Source organism: Pseudophryne corroboree, chromosome 2 (genome assembly GCF_028390025.1).
Source record: "Pseudophryne corroboree isolate aPseCor3 chromosome 2, aPseCor3.hap2, whole genome shotgun sequence".
NCBI classification, from domain to species: domain Eukaryota; kingdom Metazoa; phylum Chordata; class Amphibia; order Anura; family Myobatrachidae; genus Pseudophryne; species Pseudophryne corroboree.
In genome coordinates, this window is record NC_086445.1 from 863,690,936 (window position 1) to 863,710,578 (window position 19,643).

The window sequence follows — 19,643 nt, forward strand, 5'->3', positions numbered from 1 at the left end:
CACCTAGATTGCACCCTTCTCGTTCGGGCACAAAATCTAACAGGAGTCTGGAGGAGGGTCATAGGGGGAGGAGCCAGTGCACACCACCTGACCTAGTAAAGCTTTACTTTTTTGTGCCCTGTCTCCTGCGGAGCCGCTATTCCCCATGGTCCTTTCAGGAACCCCAGCATCCACTTAGGACGATAGAGAAAAAAGTTGTTGTCAACCTAAATTTTTAGACGTTTACTGCTTACAGTTGTACCATTTCAGGCCTGTATTCTACAACTTAGAGTATTACCAGTTTGGAAAAGTAAAAGCTTACATTTTAAAAATGAAGCTGTTCAGTATTTGCAGGTTTCATGCAGGAGCAGCCAGAATTTACCCTGCATACCCGCCAACAGTGATCTGGAATACACTATGTGGGCAGAGACAAGACTTGGCTTTAAGGCTGATAACCATATTTTGCCTACCCACGGTGTAGAATGTCTGTTTCAGTATGTGTTACCATCTACAATCACTAGATGTAACGTATGTAAACTCTGTAACCTATATCCACTGAACACTATAGTATGAAATCTATATAGTTCTGTGTTAGAATTTAAATGGAGTAAATCTGGTGTGTCCACTACTAGGTATTCTGGCTACTTACCGCAGTGCAATAGGTGACACATGTTTGTGTAGCACACTCTCTCTGTTCCGATGGTTTTGAGGAGACCTTAGCTTGTTGCCAACCTTGGAGCTCGCGTGAAAGTACTTCCACTATAATTAAAGAGCCTTCCAATCGATCCATCAGCTCTTCACGAGAAGCGTTACATAGTGTCTCCCTGGTAAAGCTAGAACACAAAGGAAACCACGTGTGGACAAGAATACTGAAAAATTTCCAAATTTGTAGGTCATTTAAAAAAAAACAAGAAACTATATTTAGTCCTACTATTTACACCGATATAAGGTATCCTGCAAAAAGCATAAGATTACTATGCAAGAATACATACAACCCACTAAGAACCTAGCAATCTGGGGAACCATTATGTAACAGGTAGCATCTATCTTTGTGTATCAATGCCTATTTCCCTATAGATTGTAAGCTTGCGAGCAGGGCCTTCCTACCTCTATGTCTATCTTTGCCCAGTTTTATTCTATAACTGTTGTTCTAATTGTAAAGCGCAACGGAATATGCTGCGCTATATAAGAAACTGCTAATAAATAAATAAATATGCAAGACAGCAGCGTTTTCAGAGGAGAAGAAATATGCCCAATATAGAGTGGAGAAGGTGTGCAGAATGCGGTTATAGGAATAAAAGGTGTTGTTCCACAGTGGTAGGAGGTGGGACTTGGATTTTACATTTACAATCCTGTACAGTGTGCCTTTAATATTTTTAACCTACTCTGCATGCTTGGTTTAGTGGTTGGTCGAGGAGGCAAAATTTAGGCTTACAACATAATGTGATCTGTGGAAACTATCCAGACACTCCTGTATGGAAGGAAATGGGAGGTCTCAACCATTTAGAAAGCCATATGTAATCAAGATTGGCTCTGTCAAAATTTCAACTATCTGCTGGAATTGTTTGGCTACTCCAGTTCAAAAGTGCTTACCAGGAAAAAGATAGGTGTTGGTGTTTTTTTCAGATTGATTTTGAGAAACTGCATAACTACTGCCTGGCAAGGTCTAGTTCCCTTGAGATCTACCTTTGCCCGCATCAAACTTACGATGACCTCTGCCGTTCAAGAGATTAAATCCTCTTGTCAATCACACCTATATGCAGCTATCAGATTTCAAAATCTGAAAACACTACCTTGGCAACTACACGGATACTTAAAAATCTAAGCTGGACACAGAAAAACATTTCAGTGAAAATTTTCATAAGGAGATGTCAGCCTTCACATTGAACACTGAGTGGATCAAAGACAACTTTAAGGATCTCAAAATTATAGTGCGATAACATCTTGAAAAAGTTGCTTTCTAAGTACAGTATTGTAAAACAAAGTCCCTATTGGCATATTTAGGGGTAAATCCACTTAATCGCAAAGGAGGCAAATTGCCCTATGGAGTGCAAACCAAAATCCACGTCTAAATTATGCTGTATGTCCTTCCTTGGATTGCTTAATCTCCCCGCCTTTCACATCCCACATTGGGGCCCACTCTCAAGTGTTGGCAGAAATTTAGAAATCATGCCTCCTTTAGCCTGGGAATCTCACTACCCACGCTCATCTTTGGGAATCCCGATTTTCCTCCAGGACTTTCAACCTCCTCCCTACCAAGTTGGTTCTTAGAAGGTGTTTCCCACATATCTAATTTAGTTTCCAAGACAGGATCTTTTACAGATCTGCAACAGACTTATCTACTTCCGCCCTGGTCGTTTTGGGCATACCTACAACGCCGACATTACATTTTGTCTTTTCACACCAATACCCCCAGATGGACCCCAACTAAATTTGAACAGCAGTGCTTGGAAGAGATCCCACCTTGGCATCTTGTATCTACTATATACCAATTATGTCTAGAGGCCTTCGCTACTGGTTTACTCTCTTATCTAAAAGCCTGGCAGACAGAATTAGCATACAAATTGTCAGATGACCATTGGTCTCAGATATTTAAATTTACATTTCCTAGCTCTTCCTCTATCCAAGTTTTAGAAACTCAATATAAAATGCTGTCCAGGTGGTATTGGTGCCCAGTGCATATTTAACAGATGTTTCCAAACTTATCTGATCTCTGTTGGAGGTGCAACCAATCAAAGAGCTTCCCAGTACATATCTGGTGGCTCTGCACAGAATTGACCGAATTTTGGCAGACAATCAGAAGGTTATCAATTATAATCATTGGTCTTCTCTTACCAGATACCCCAGAGTTTTGGCTGCTTAATCGTATGGATATACCCATTACAAAGTTAAAAAAAAAAAAATATTGCTCCAACATCTGATGAATACTGCAAGAGCAACCATACCGTTCGGTGCAATGTGCACCTTCATCTGGCAGTCCAGGATGAAGGTACACATTGCACAGAAACAGTTCCGTCGACTCTGATGATAAAATTGAAGAACTTTATACGTGGGTGGGCGATTAAACTGTACCCCGCTTTAGGACTACAGTTTGTGAATTTTTTGATATGCCAAATGTTCTGGTCTGGTATACCATGGACTTTTACTATTCCTTGATGGATTTAAATTTTCTTCATTATAAAATGGTGTGCTGTCCCCCATACTTCACCTCTCTCTGTGGTTAGGTGTATATAATAGGATTTTAAATTACCTGCCAGTAAATCCTTTTCTCGTAGTCCTTAGAGGATGCTGGGGTCCATATTAGTACCATGGGGTATAGAAGGATCCACCAGGAGCCATTGGCACTTAAAGAGTTTAAAAGTGTGGGCTGGCTCCTCCCTCTATGCCCCTCCTACCAGACTCAGTCTAGAAACTGTGCCCAAAGAGACGACATACTTCGAGAGAAGGAATTACACAGATAGTGGCGAGATTCATACCAGCTCACACAACAAACAAATCCGGCAAACAAGTCGGAAACTTCAGCAACATCTGAAACAGTACTGAAACAGTAAACAATGCAGAACTTACCTAGGAACCAGGAAGTACCGAACTATAAACCAATGCAGGAAAACGAAGCGCTGGGCGGGCGCCCAGCATCCTCTACGGACTACGAGAAAAGGATTTACCGGCAGTTAATTAAAATCCTATTTTTTCTTACGTCCTAGAGGATGCTGGGGTCCATATTAGTACCATGGGGATGTACCAAAGCTCCCAGTACGGGAGGGAGAGCGCGGAGGCTCCTGCAATACTGCCTGACCAAACTTGAGGTCATCAGAGGCCAGAGTATCGAACTTGGAAAACTTGGCAAACGTGTTCGAACCAGACCAAGTAGCAGCTCGGCAAAGCTGTAAGGCAGAGACACCCCGGGCAGCCGCCCAGGAAGAACCCACCTTACGAGTACAGTGGGCCTTAACCGATTTCGGACACAGCAATCCTGCCATAGAATACGCATGCTGGATAGTGAACCTGATCCAGCGCAAAATCGACATCTTAGAAGCAGGACACCCAATTTTCTTGGGATCGTAGAGGACAAATAGAGAGAGTCAGATTTCCTATGACGAGCAGTCCTCTTCACATAGATCTTTAAAGCCCGTACAACATCCATAGGCCTTTGAAGCAATTGAGGAGTGAGTAGCCACTGGCACCACAATAGGTTGGTTGATATGGAAAGCCAATACAACCTTAGGCAGGAACTGTGGACGAGTCCTAAGTTCCGCCCTGTCTTCATGAAAGATCAGATAAAAACTTTTGCAAGATAAAGCCCCCAATTCCGACACGCGTCCGGCAGAAGCCAAGGCCAAAAGAGTGACCGCCTTCCACATGAGAAACTTGATGTCAGCCTCCAGTAGAGGCTCAAACCATGCTGACTGTAGGAACTGCAACACCACATCTAGATCCCAGGGTGCCGTTGGGGCCACAAAGGGAGGTTGGATGTGCAGAACCCCTTTCAAAAAGGTCTGAACCTCAGGGAGGACAGCCAATTGTTTTTGGAAGAAGATGGACAAAGCACAGATTTGTACCTTGATGGATCCCAATCTCAGGCCCATCTCCACTCCCGCTTGCAGGAAAAGGAGAAAACGTCCAAAACTCCACCGCAGGAAATTTGCTGGCTTCACACCAAGAAACATATGATGGTAATGTTTAGACGTCACCCCCTTCCTAGCCTGAATCAGGGTAGGAATGACCTCACTCGGAATACCTTTCCAAGATAAGATCTGGCGTTCAACCGCCATGCCGTCAAACGTAGCCGTGGTAAATTTTGATAGGCGAACAGCCCCTGCAGCAGCAGATCCTCCCGAAGAGGTAAGGGCCTTGGATCTTCCAGCAGAAGATCCAGTAGATCCGCATACCAAGCCCTCCTTGGCCAGTCCGGAGCAATGAGGATTGCCAGAACCTTTGTTCTTCTTACCAGCTGAAGGACCTTTGGAATCAGAGGAAGTGGAGGGAACACATATACTGACGTGAACACCCACGGTGTTACCAGTGCGTCCACTGCCACTGCCTGCAGGTCTCTCGACCTGGAACAGTACCTCCCCAGCTTCTTGTTGAGGCGGGAGGCCATCATGTCTATGTCAGGAACCCTCCACCAACCGGTTACCTCCTCGAACACCTCCAGATGGAGGCCCCACTCCCCTGGATGGAGATCGTGTCTGCTGAGGAAGTCTGCTTCCCAGTTGTCTACTCCCGGAATGAAGATTGCCGACATCGCTACAGCGTGCCTTTCTGCCCAGAGGAGGATTCTTGACACCTCTGACATGGCAGCCCTGATCTTCGTTCTGCCTTGTCGGTTTATGTAGGCCACTGTGGTCACGTTGTCCGACTGCACCTGAACAGCCCGATCCTGTAGAAGGTGTGCTGCTTGCAGAAGGGAGTTGTACACGGCCCTTAGCTCCAGGATGTTTATTGGGAGAATAGATTCTTGATTCAAACACCTTCCTTCCTAAGGTTTCCCCTAGAGCAACTGCTCCCCAACCTCTTAGACTTGCATCTGTGGTTAAAAAGGATCCAGTCCCGAGTTCCGAACCTTCGGCGTTCCAGAAGGTGAGGAAGTTGTAGCCACCAGAGGAGTGAAATCCTGCTCTCGGAGACAGGCGTATCCTCTTGTGCATGTGTAGGCGAGAGCCGACCATTGGTCCAAGAGATCCAGCTGAAAAGGTCGAGCATGAAACCTGCCGTACTGTAGAGCCTCGTAGGCGTCAACCATCTTCCCCAGAAGGCCGATACACTGATGAACCGATACCCGGGTAGGCTTAAACACATCCCGGACCATTATTTGAATCACCAATGCTTTTTCCACCGGGAGAAATACCCTCTGCACTTCCATGTCGAGGATCATTCCCAGGAAAGACAGCCTTCTTGTCGGCTCCAGTTGAGACTTTGGAAGGTTCAGGATCCAACCGTGCTTCCTGAGCAGCTGTGTTTTGAGCGCGATGGATCGCAAAAACCTCTCCCTGGACGACGCCTTGATCAGGTGGAATTATATTCACCCCCTTCTTGCGGAGGAGAACCATCAACTCCGCCATCACCTTGGTGAAGATCCTTAGTGTTGTGGAGAGGCCAAACGGCAGCGCCTGGAACTGAAAGTGATCGTCCAATAGAGCAAAGATGAGATATGCCTGATGCGGCGACCAAATGGGAATGTGGAGGTACGCATCCTTGTTGTCCAGAGACACCAGGAACTCCCCCTCCGTCAGTCCTGAGATGACAGCTCTCAGAGATTCCATCTTGAATTTGAACTCCCTGAGATAAGGGATCAAAGACTTTAAATTAAGATTTGGCCGTACCGAACAATCCGGTTTCGGTACCACGAAAAGGTTCAAATAAAAACCTTTGTTCCACTGTTAAGGCGGAACCGGAACAATGACCTCTGACACCACCAATTTTCTGATAGCCTCCAGAAGAATTGTTCTGTCTGCCAGCAGAGCAGGTAAGCCTGACTTCAAGAAACGCTGAGGTGGGGGATCTTGAAACTCCAGTCTGTACCCCCTGGACACAATATCCAGGACCCAGGGGTCCAGGCCAGACGACACCCAGACTTGGCTGAACGGTCGGAGTCTTGCCCCCACCTGACCTTCGACCAGGCCCAGCTGACCACCGTCATGCAGAGGACTTAGTGGTATCAGAAGCGGGCTTCTAGGTTTGGGAACCTGCGGGAGCAGGTTTCTTTCCTTTGGCACGACCACCTCTGAAGAAGGCGTTCGAAGGCTTGTTCTTTCTAGGCCATGCGGGCCGAAAGGACTGTGACGCGGCTGGCGTGAAATACTTCTTTGTAGCCGGTGCAGCTGAAGGGAGAAAAGTAGACTTACCCGTGGTAGCCGTGGCAATCAACGGATCCAATGCCTCCCCAAAGAGTGCCTGACCTGTGTAGGGAAGGCCCTCCACGCTCTTCCTAGATTCTGCGTCCGCAGACCATTGGCGTAGCCAGAGACCCCTGCGAGCAGAGACGGACATGGAGGAGATCCCTGCAGCCATGGAACCCAAGTTCTTCATGGAATCCAGCAGGAACCCTGCAGAATCCTGAATATTGCGTAAAAATAAATCAACATCACCTTTATCCAGCGTAGTTGATTCCTCCTGCATAGTGATTGACCACCTGGCAATAGCTTTTGCAATCCAAGCACTTTCTATTATCCTCTGGGAAGGGAAAAGCAACTAAGACCCTCTTAGGGATCTGGAATTTCTTTTCCGGAGTTTCCCATGCCTTTTCAAAGATAGCGTTTAATTCTTTGGATGCCGGGAAGGTGAGGGTGGGGCTTCTTATTATCTGTAAAGAAGGCCTCCTCCACCTGTTCAGGGACCGTATCAGAAATGTGTAAAACATCCCTTACGGCTTCAATCATCAACTGCACCCCCTTAGCAAGTGATGCTATCCCCCTCAACACATCCCCGTCACAGTCTGCAGTGTCAGAATCGGTGTCCGTGTCATCCAGCATAATTGCAAGTGCACATTTGTGAGAATGTACCGCAGGGGACCCCGAGGAAGCAGTATCAGACCATACGACCATAGAGGATTGCAGGACCTGAGTGGCGTGTTCAGTCCTAGCAACCCTATCAGAAATCTGAGAAATAGTTCCCCTCAGAGAGACTAACCATTCTGGCTCTCTAGCTGGGATCTGCGCCATAACAGTGCAACCCTGATTACATGGTATGGAGTCTTCCTGGGAAGACAAATCCTCTGCAGCATATGAAACATTGTCCCTAGACATGATGCCACACACACACAAAACACCCCATAAACACACAGGGTATTATGTAGACAGAGCCCCCCCCCCCCCCCCCCCCCCTCCCGCCAAGAATGGCAGAGATACACTGAGATTGGAGCCAACCCACACACAGCGCTATTAGAGGTATAGGGAGTCCCTAGCCAGCGCTGACTGTCCCCCTTAATAGGTGACACAGCCTTTATACAGCCTCCCCCTCCTCCCCTTCTACAACCCCCTGGTACCGTACAGATAGCTGGAGATTGCTCTGGAGGGACCTGGATCCACTTGGTAGTGAGTGCAGGCAGGAAAAATGGCGCTGAACGCTGCTGGGTCCGCTCTGAGGAGAAGCTCCGCGCCTTCAATGGCGCTGTCTTCCCGCTCTTGTAGATTATACTGGCCTGAGGAATTTAGTGCTGGCTGAGATCCGCGGACCCCGACAGGCTTAATGTGGTCAGTGTAGGGCCCCGTGCTAGCTCAGGGCGCTCCCCACAGCGCCGCACCTTAGTAACGCTGAGCCTTCCCAGAGCGCGGTTAATACCACGCTCCCGCCCTTAGCCGCCTTCTTCACACTGACCCCCGCATGTAAGGGGGGACAGTGACTAACTCGCCACACTTCAGCACACAAAGGGGGTGGCGGCTGGCTGCTGGGGTGAGTGTTCCCCTGTGGCGGGGCGAGATCTGTCCCCTCTGGAGCTCAATGTACAGTCAGCGGAGGCAGTGGCTCAAGACTACTCAGGGCGGACACTGCTCCCCCCCCTCTGTCCCTCGTTGCAGGTAGACTGTGGCCAGCAGCCTCCTGTAAAAAAATAAACTCTTAAAACAAACTTTTCCTAAAGAAGCTCTGTAGAGCTCCCCTAGCTGTGACAGGCTCCTCCGGGCACATTTTCTAAACTGAGTCTGGAAGGAGGGGCATAGAGGGAGGAGCCAGCCCAAACTATTGAACTCTTAAAGTGCCAATGGCTCCTGGTGGACCAGTCTAAACCCTATGGTACTAATATGGACCCCAGCATCCTATAGGACGTAAGAGAAATTATTGTAAGAGAAAGATATTATATTTTATATATATATATATATATATATATATATATATATATATATATATATATATATATAAAATAAGAATTTACTCACCGGTAATTCTATTTCTCGTAGTCCGTAGTGGATGCTGGGAACTCCGTAAGGACCATGGGGAATAGACGGGCTCCACAGGAGACTGGGCACTCTAAAAGAAAGATTAGGTACTATCTGGTGTGCACTGGCTCCTCCCTCTATGCCCCTCCTCCAGACCTCAGTTAAGGAAACTGTGCCCGGAAGAGCTGACACAACAAGGAAAGGATTTGGAATCCAGGGTAAGACTCATACCAGCCACACCAATCACACTGTACAACTTGTGATAACCATACCCAGTTAACAGTATGAACAACAACTGAGCCTCAGTAACAGATGGCTCATAACAATAACCCTTTAGTTAAGCAATAACTATATACATGTATTGCAGAGAGTCCGCACTTGGGACGGGCGCCCAGCATCCACTACGGACTACGAGAAATAGAATTACCGGTGAGTAAATTATTATTTTCTCTGACGTCCTCGTGGATGCTGGGAACTCCGTAAGGACCATGGGGATTATACCAAAGCTCCCAAACGAGCGGGAGAGTGCGGATGACTCTGCAGCACCGAATGAGCAAAGGCAAGGTCCTCCTCAGCCAGGGTATCAAACTTGTAGAACTTAGCAAATGTGTTTGAACCCGACCAAGTAGCAGCTCGGCAAAGCTGTAAAGCCGAGACCCCTCGGGCAGCCGCCCAAGAAGAGCCCACCTTCCTTGTGGAATGGGCTTTTACTGATTTAGGATGCGGTAACCCTGCAGCAGAATGAGCTTGCTGAATCGTGTTACAGATCCAGCGCGCAATAGTTTGCTTTGAAGCCGGAGCACCCAGTTTGTTGGGTGCATGCAGGATAAACAGCGAGTCAGTTTTCCTGACTCCAGCCGTCCTGGCTACATAGATTTTCAAAGCCCTGACTACGTCCAGCAACTTGGAAGCCTCCAAGTCCCGAGTAGCCACAGGCACCACAATAGGTTGGTTCAAATGAAACGCTGATACCACCTTTGGGAGAAATTGGGGAAGAGTCCTCAATTCTGCCCTGTCCATATGGAAGATCAGATACGGGCTTTTACATGACAAAGCCGCCAATTCTGACACACGCCTAGCTGAAGCCAAGGCCAACAGCATGACCACCTTCCACGTGAGATACTTTAGCTCCACGGTCTTAAGTGGCTCAGACCAGTGTGATTTCAGGAAATCCAACACAACGTTAAGATCCCAAGGTGCCACTGGAGGCACAAAAGGGGGCTGAATATGCAGCACTCCCTTAACAAACGTCTGAACTTCAGGCAGTGAAGCCAGTTCTTTTTGAAAGAAAATAGATAGGGCCGAAATCTGGACCTTTATGGATCCTAATTTTAGGCCCATAGTAACTCCTGACTGTAGGAAGTGCAGGAATCGACCCAGCTGGAATTCCTCTGTAGGGGCTTTCCTGGCCTCACACCAAGCAACATATTTTCGCCATATACGGTGATAATGTTTTGCTGTCACGTCTTTCCTAGCCTTTATCAGCGTAGGAATAATTTAATCCGGAATGCCCTTTTCCGCTAGGATCCGGCGTTCAACCGCCATGCCGTCAAACGCAGCCGCGGTAAGTTTTGGAACAGACAGGGCCCCTGCTGTAACAGGTCCTGTCTGAGAGGCAGAGGCCATGGGTCCTCTGAGATCATTTCTTGTAGTTCTGGGTACCAAGTTCTTCTTGGCCAATCCGGAACGATGAGAATAGTTCTTACTCCTCTCTTTCTTACTATCCTCAGTACCTTGGGTATGAGAGGAAGAGGAGGGAACACATAAACCGACTGGTACACCCACGGTGTCACTAGTGCGTCCACAGCGATCGCCTGAGGGTCCCGTGACCTGGCGCAATATTTTTTTACCTTTTTGTTGAGGCGGGACGCCATCATGTCCACCTGTGGCAGTTCCCAACGATTTACAATCTGTGTGAAGACTTCTTGATGAAGTCCCCACTCTCCCGGGTGGAGGTCGTGCCTGCTGAGGAAGTCTGCTTCCCAGTTGTCCACTCCCGGAATGAACACATCTGACAGTGCTAGCACGTGATTCTCCGCCCATCGAAGAATCCTTGTGGCTTCTGCCATTGCCATCCTGCTTCTTGTGCCGCCCTGGCGGTTTACATGGGCGACCGCCGTGATGTTGTCTGACTGAATCAGTACAGATTGGTTTTGAAGCAGGGGCTCTGCTTGACTCAGGGCGTTATAGATGGCCCTTAGTTCCAATATATTTATGTGTAGAGAAGTCTCCAGACTTGACCACTGCCCTTGGAAGTTTCTTCCCTGAGTGACTGCCCCCCATCCTCGGAGGCTTGCATCCGTGGTCACCAGGATCCAGTCCTGTATGCCGAACCTGCGTACCTCGAGAAGATGAGCACTCTGCAGCCACCACAGCAGAGACACCCTGGCCCTTGGGGTCAGGGTGATCAACCGATGCATCTGAAGATGCGATCCGGACCATTTGTCCAACAGATCCCACTGAAAGATCCTTGCATGGAACCTGCCGAAGGGAATTGCTTCGTAAGAAGTTACCATCTTTCCAAGGACTCGCGTGCAGTGATGCACCGACACCTGTTTTGGTTTCAGGAGGTCCCTGACCAGAGATGACAATTCCTGGGCCTTCTCCTCCGGGAGAAACACCTTCTTCTGTTCTGTGTCCAGAATCATTCCCAGGAAAAGCAGACGCGTCGTAGGATCAGCTGCGACTTTGGGATATTCAGAATCCAGCCGTGCTGTTGCAACACTTCCTGAGAGAGTGCTACGCTGACCAACAACTGCTCTTTGGACCTCGCCTTTATGAGGAGATCGTCCAAGTACGGGATAATTATAACTCCCTTTCTTCGAAGGAGTATCATCATTTCGGCCATTACCTTGGTAAATATTCTCGGAGCCGTGGAGAGACCAAACGGCAACGTCTGGAATTGGTAATGACAGTTCTGCACCACAAACCTGAGGTACTCCAGGTGAGGTGGGAAAATGGGGACATGCAAGTAAGCATCCTTGATGTCCAGCGACACCATAAAATCCCCCTCTTCCAGGCTTGCAATAACCGCCCTGAGCGATTCCATTTTGAACTTGAACTTCTTTATATAAGTGTTCAAGGATTTTAAATTCAGGATGGGTCTCACCGAACCGTCCGGTTTCGGTACCACAAACATTGTGGAATAGTAACCCCTGCCCTGTTGAAGGAGGGGGACCTTGATTATCACCTGCTGGAGGTACAGCTTGTGAATTGCCGCCAGTACTACCTCCCTTTCCCTGGGAGCAGCTGGCAAGGCTGATTTGAGGTAACGGCGAGGGGGAGTCGCCCAGAACTCCAGCTTGTATCCCTGAGATACAATTTGTACAGCCCATAGATCCACTTGTGAGCGAACCCACTGGTTGCTGAAGTTTCGGAGACGCGCCCCCACCGCACCTGGCTCCGCCTGTGGAGTCCCAACGTCATGCGGTGGACTTAGTGGAAGCAGGGGAGGATTTTTGTTCCTGGGAACTGGCTGCCTGGTGCAGCTTCTTTCCTCTACCCTTGCATCTGGCCAGAAAGGATGCTCCTCTGACCCGCTTGCCTTTCTGAGGCCGAAAGGACTGCATTTGATAATACGGTGCTTTCTTAGGCTGTGAGGGAACCTGAGGCAAAAAAGTCAACTTCCCAGCAGTTGCTGTGGATACGAGGTCCGAGAGACCGTCCCCAAATAGTTCCTCACCCTTATAAGGCAAAACCTCCATGTGTTTTTTAGAATCAGCATCACCTGTCCACTGCCGAGTCCATAATACTCTCCTGGCAGAAATGGACATTGCATTAATTCTAGATGCCAGCAGGCAAATGTCCCTCTGTGCATCCCGCATATATAAGACGACGTCTTTTATATGTTCGATGGTTAGCAAAATAGTATCCCTGTCGAGGGAATCAATGTTGTCTGACAGGGTATCAGTCCATGCTGCTGCAGCACTACACATCCAGGCTGAAGCAATAGCAGGTCTCAGTAGAGTACCAGAGTGTGTATACACAGACTTCAGGATAGCTTCCTGCTTTCTATCCGCAGGATCCTTTAGTGCGGCCGTATCCTGAGACGGCAGTGCCACCCTTTTAGATAAGCGTGTTAGCGCCTTGTCCACCCTAGGGGATGTTTCCCAACATAACCTATCCATTGGCGGGAAAGGGTACGCCGTCAGTAACCTCTTAGAAATCACTAGTTTATTATCAGGGGAACTCCACGCTTCTGCACACAAATCATTTAATTCATCAGATGGGGGAAAAGTCACTGGCTGCTTTTTCTCCCCAAACATAATACCCCTTTTTGGTGGTAACCGGGTTAATATCAGAAATGTGCAATACATCTTTCATTGCAGTAATCATGCATCGGATGGCTTTTGTAGACTGTACATTTGTCTCATCCACATCTACACTGGAGTCAGACTTCGTGTCGACATCTGTGTCTACCATCAGAGCTAGCGGGCGTTTATGAGCCCCTGACGGCTTCTGAGTCGCCTGGGCAGGCGCGGGCTGAGACCCCGGCTGTCCCAAGGCTGCTGCGTCATCAAACCTTTTATGTAAGGAGTAAACACTGTCGGTTAAGACCTTCCACATATCCATCCAATCAGGTGTCGGCCCCGTCGGGGGCGACACCACATGTATCTGCCCCTGCTCCGCCTCCACGTAACCCTCCTCATCAAACATGTCGACACAGCCATACAGACACACCGCACACACACAGGGAATGCTCAGACTGAGGACAGGACCCCACAAAGTCCTTTGGGGAGACAGAGAGAGAGTATGCCAGCACACACCACAGCGCTATATAACACAGGGATTTACACTGCTAATAAGTGATTTTCCCAATAGCTGCTTGTTTGTATCTATTTGCGCCTAAATTTATGTGCCCCCCCCCTCTCTTTTTAACCCGTCTTGTACCTGGATACTGCAGGGGAGAGCCTGGGGAGCGTGCTTCCAGCGGAGCTGTGAAGGGAAAATGGCGCTGGTGTGCTGAGGAAGAAGGCCCCGCCCCCTCAGCGGCGGGCTTCTGTCCCGCGTTTTCCTTAACTTAATGGCGTTTTTTTTTTACACATATACAGTTAACTGACTGTATTATGTGTATATTTAGCCAAAAGGTAATATAATTGCTGCCCAGGGCGCCCCCCCCCCCCAGCACCCTACAGTGACCGGAGTGTGTGGTGTGCTGTGGGAGCAATGGCGCACAGCTGCAGTGCTGTGCGCTACCTTAATGAAGACCGGAGTCTTCTGCCGCCGATTTCATCTCCTTCTTATGTCTTCTGGCTCTGCAAGGGGGACGGCGGCGCGGCTCCGGGAACGGACGATCGAGGTCAGGCCCTGTGTTCGAACCCTCTGGAGCTAATGGTGTCCAGTAGCCTAAGAAGCACAAGCTAGCTGCACGCAGGTAGGTTTGCTTCTCTCCCCTCAGTCCCACGTAGCAGTGAGTCTGTTGCCAGCAGATCTCACTGAAAATAAAAAACCTAACAAATACTTTCTTTCTAGCAAGCTCAGGAGAGCCCACTAGGAGCACCCAGCTCTGGCCGGGCACAGATTCTAACTGAGGTCTGGAGGAGGGGCATAGAGGGAGGAGCCAGTGCACACCAGATAGTACCTAATCTTTCTTTTAGAGTGCCCAGTCTCCTGCGGAGCCAGTCTATTCCCCATGGTCCTTACGGAGTTCCCAGCATCCACTAGGACGTCAGAGAAAAATAAATAAAAAGAGAGAGAGAGAGAGCGAGAGAGAGAGAGAGAGAGAGAGAGAGAGAGAGAGAGAGACAGACAGAGATTTGAGGAATAGAGATAATATATATATATATATATATATACATACATATACATACACACACACACACATATACATATATATATATATATAGATAGATATATATACATACACACACACACACATATATATATATATATATATATATATAGATATATATATAGATAGATATATATAGATAGATAGATAGGATAGATAGATAGATAATCTCTCTCATCTGCTGCAATCGGTTGTTATTTCATTGTTCTCTGTCCCTTTTTCATTTATCTGCCTCAGATTGCGTTTTTAAATCATATATAGGATATATGTTATCGTTGCTCTGAATTCTTTTAATATTTTGTATATGCACATTACGGATAGGTGCTCGTTTGCTTCTGTTTGATTAGGTGTTTTGTTTTGATAGCTGTCCCAGTTACAAGTCGAGGGTTGGTGACATCATCAGTGGGCGTCTACACCCGCGGCCTGCGCCGGAGCTGATTGCACATTGTGGGATCCTTTATAAGATATGTGGTTTTGTACATATGTTTGTCTGATGAAGAAGTGAAATAAAAACTTTGAAAGTTGCATTAATCCTGCTCCTGTATGGATTTGTCACCGAGTGCCACCTCCATCGATGCTGTGTTGGACCTGTTGCTATAAGAGGTACCTAGGAAGGCACTGGGTCAGTAATTGCTTTCCAAGGGAGTGCTGCCACAGATAGATAGATAGATAGATAGATAGATAGATAGATAGATAGATAGATAGATAGATAGATAGATAGATAGATAGATAGATAGATAGATAGATAGATAGATAGATAATCTGGTTCCACCCCCTAAAATACACATATAGTACACCATCGTGACCAAAATCACCAATAATCTTGTTTCTGCCAGATCTAAGAGGTTTTGTTTTTTCCTCCAAACTTAGTACTCTGGACCTTCCTCCAGCTTTGGACACTGTTGCACTCCCTTCTCAACACTGCACCCTCTATAGATAAAATATATATCTCTACTCATGCAATGAGCCACGCCCTCAGACGTGTTCAAATGCCTCTCCAAAAGCACATTACATGCCCATCAGACCTCCACAGTTTGGGACATGCCTTTAATTCTCCCCACAAAAGTCCCGTACCCCCCCCCCCCCCCACCCCCACCCGATTCCCCCTTACATTTACAGCCCCCAGAAGAAGGTGGGAGAGGACACTGCATTTACTCTGCAGTTTGGTTATGCAGCGTAACCCCCCACCATTGTCCAGAGGAGGTCACGTGATGCATAAGTAACGCACTCCCCCTGCCGCTCCCAATTACTCTAATTTTTCTCTTTATGAGCACACCAAGCACCTGCAGCTAAGAGACACATGTAAAAGCTCAAAAAGTGTGGGTCCAGACTAGTCACATGTTGGCCAGACCTGGTATAGCGTGCGCATTTGGGCATTCACTGACATTTATTGAATACTCTCAAAAACACACAGAGAAAAAAAGGGAAAAGAAAATATGAATCTGGGAGGCAGTAAGAAAATAACTGCATACAGGATGAGGTGTGCGCAACCTGTATTATGGAGGGGGTACGTGTCTTTTGAAACATCATATACAATGTTTAGGCATGAGACATTCAAGAAGACCATTTAGATATTTCACATACATAAGCTGGCTGACTTATCAATTACCATCTATGCATGCAAATACAATTGTTCACATTAAGTATATTTTAATATTCCCAAGCTATAGCCTCTAAATATACCTTTAATTATATGAAGTGTGAAGCATCACTCCTATTACAACAATAAGGTACTCCTTTAAAAAAATATTGCTCTAATTACTCTGTTAGTACTGTACAGTTAATTTACAATTCCTCATCTTTTCACACAGCCTGCTGGACTTAATCGTATCGTGACACCAGATTATTCCTCCATTGTTACTTATCTAATTACAGTGTCCGCTAGGCTTATTCATATCATGTAATCTAATTCCTTTGTGGCTACATAATGATCTTGTATCAATTTAACTTAAATGTATTCAGTTATTTTATAACTAATTAGATACTGTTTCACCTATTGTGTGTTTTATAAAGTAAAATGATAGGTCACTTCTTTTATCTTATTACAATTAAAGTTCATTTGGGCAGAGTTACAGTTGTACTATTCCTTAGTCTCTCCATTTTGCCACACAGTTCATATATACTGTAATTATAATTTACCAATAGGAATTATAACATACCATTATCATAGGGCCCCACTAATGTTCGCGAAAGAAAATAGGATTTTAATTACCTACCGGTAAAAACTTTTCTCGTAGTCCGTAGAGGATACTGGGGTCCATTTAGTACCACGGGGTATAGGCGGGTCCACTAGGAGCCATGGGCACTTTAAGAATTTGATAGTGTAGGTTGCCTCCTCCTTCTATGCCCCTCCTACCAGACTCAGTCTAGGAAACTGTGCCCGAGGAGACAGACATACTGCGAGTGAAGGATAGATAAGGATAGTGGTGAGATTCCGAACCAGCACACACAACAAGCGGAAAGCCAAGCTAACCAAACTTGAAACAGGAACAGCAACGGCTGAACCAACATTACTTAACCAAGTAACAGTGCGGGCGCCCAGTATCCTCTACGGACTTCGAGAAAAGGATTTACCAGTAGGTAATTAAAATCCTATTTTCATTTACGTCCTAGAGGATACTGGGGTACATTTAGTACCATGGGGATGTACCAAAGCTCCCAAACCGGGTGGGACAGTGCTGAGGTTCCTGCAGAACTGATCGATCAAACTGAAGGTCCCCAGAGGCCAAAGTATCGAACTTGTAGAACTTTGCAAACGTGTTCGAACCTGACCAAGTAACTACTCGGCAGAGCTGTAAAAGCCAAGACACCCCAGGCAGCCGCCCAGGAAGAACCCACCGACCTAGTAGAGTGGGCCTGTACAGATTTTGGACACGGCAAACTTGCCGTGGAATAAGCATGCTGGATAGTAAGTCTGATCAAGCGTGCAATTGCCTGCTTTGAAGCAGGACACCCAATCTTATTGGGATCATAAAGAACAAACAGCAAGTCCGTCTTTCTGGGACGAGCTTTTCTGTTCACATACACCTTCAAAGCCTCACAACATGCAAAGACTTTGTAGTAGCAGAGGTGTCGGTGACAACCGGAACCACAATAGGTTGGTTGATATGCAATGCGGACACCACTTTAGGAAGAAATTGCTGACTAGTTCTGAGCTCAGCTTTGTCCTCACGGAAAATGAAATAGGGACTTTTGTGAGACAAAGAGCCCCCAGCACCTACACACGTCTTGCTGAAGCAAAGGCCAACAGTGTGACGGTCTTCCACGTAAGATATCTTATGTCCACCTCCTGTAAAGGCTCAAACCAGTCCGATTGGAGGAACTGCAGCACCACATTGAGATCCCAAGGTGCCAGGGGAGGCACAAAGGGTGGTTGGATGTGCAGAAAACCTTTCAAGAACATCTGGACCTCAGGGAGAGAAGACAATTGTTTCTGAAAGAAAATGGACAAGGCCAAAATCTGGACTTTTATGGAGCCTAGACTCTGGCCCACATCCACGCCTGTCTGCACAAAGGGGGTAAATTCTGAGTTGATCGTAGCAGGAACTTTGTTAGCAGTTGGGCAAAACCATGTGCACTGCAGGGGAGGCAAATATAACATGTACAGAGAGAGTTAGATTTGGGTGGGTAATTTTATTTCTGTGCAGGGTAAATACTGGCTGCTTTATCTTTACACTGCAATTTAGATTGCAGATTGAACACACCACACCCAAATCTAACTCTCTCTGCACATATTATATCTGCCTCCCCTGCAGTGGACATGGTTTTGCCCAACTGCTAAGAAAGTTCCTGCTGTGATCAACTCAGAATTACCCCCAAAAAGCAGGAAACATCCCAGATGAAATTCCACCGCAGAATAATTTCTGCTCTCACACTAAGAGACGTATTTCTCCAAATACGATGGTAATGCTTAGACGTTACCCCCTTCCTGGCTTGGATCATAGTCGGGATAACCTTGATAAGTATCCCTCTACCGACTAAAATCAGCCGTTCAACTTCCATGCCATCAAACGCAGCTGCGGTAAGTCCTGATAAACAATCGGGCCCTGTTGCATTAGATCCTTGCGAAGAGGTAGAGGCCACGTATCTTCGAGGAGCATCTCCAGAAGGTCCGCGTACTAGGCCCTTCCTGGTCAGTCTGGAGCAATCAGTATTGATTGAACCTTTTCCCTTTTTATTTGTTTTAGAATTCTTAGGATCAGAGGAAGTGGAGGAAACACGTACTCTACTCCCGCAATGAAGACCACGGACAACACCACAGCGTTTCTTTCTGCCCAGAGAAGAATTCTTAACACCTCTGACATTGCTGCTCTGCTTTTGTTCCGCCCTGTCGGTTTGTGTACGTTGCGGACGTCACATTGTCCGACTGGACCTGAATTGCCGGATCTTGAGAAAGATGTGAGGCCTGCAGAAGGGCATTGTATATGGCCCAGAGTTCCAAAATGTTGATTGGGAGGATGACTTCCTGACTTGACCATCTTCCCTGAAACTGCACCCCCTGAGTGACTGCTCCCCAACCTCTGAGGCTTGGGTCTGTGGTTAACAGAATCCAGTTTTGAATTCCGAACCTCCGCCCTGCGACGAGGTAAGAAGACTGTAGCCACCACAGAAGGGAGATCCTGGCCTTTGGCGACAGACGGATCCTCTTGTGCATGTGAAGATGCGATCCGGACCATTTGTCCAACAGATCGAGCAGGAAGGGTCTTGCGTGAATCCTTCCGTATTGAAGTGCCTCGTAAGAGGCCACCATTTTCCCTAGAAGGCAAATGCACAGATGCACCGACATCCGGGTTGGCTTCAGGGCATCCCGAACCATCGACTGGATTGCCAATGCCATTTCCAACGGAAGGAACACCTTTTGTGACTCCAAGATAAGTATCATTCCCAGGAACAGGAGCCTCCGTGATGGCTCTAGGTGAGATTTCGGAAGGTTCGGAATCCACCCATGATCCTGGAGGAATTTGGTTGAGAGAGCAATGCTGTCCAGCAACCTTTCCCCG

At 47.2% G+C, this 19,643-nt stretch overlaps 1 protein-coding gene across 5 annotated transcripts in view; it reads right to left on the bottom strand.

The window, feature by feature from the left end:
* The window catches only part of SPAG5 (sperm associated antigen 5), a 417,322-nt gene that overhangs the window by 311,590 nt on the left and 86,089 nt on the right, over positions 1-19,643 (bottom strand). For all 5 annotated transcript variants that reach the window (XM_063955870.1, XM_063955871.1, XM_063955872.1 and 2 more), the window contains exon 5: positions 629-812. In XM_063955870.1, the coding sequence (XP_063811940.1) occupies positions 629-812 (184 nt within the window). The remainder of the gene's footprint in view (positions 1-628; positions 813-19,643) is intronic.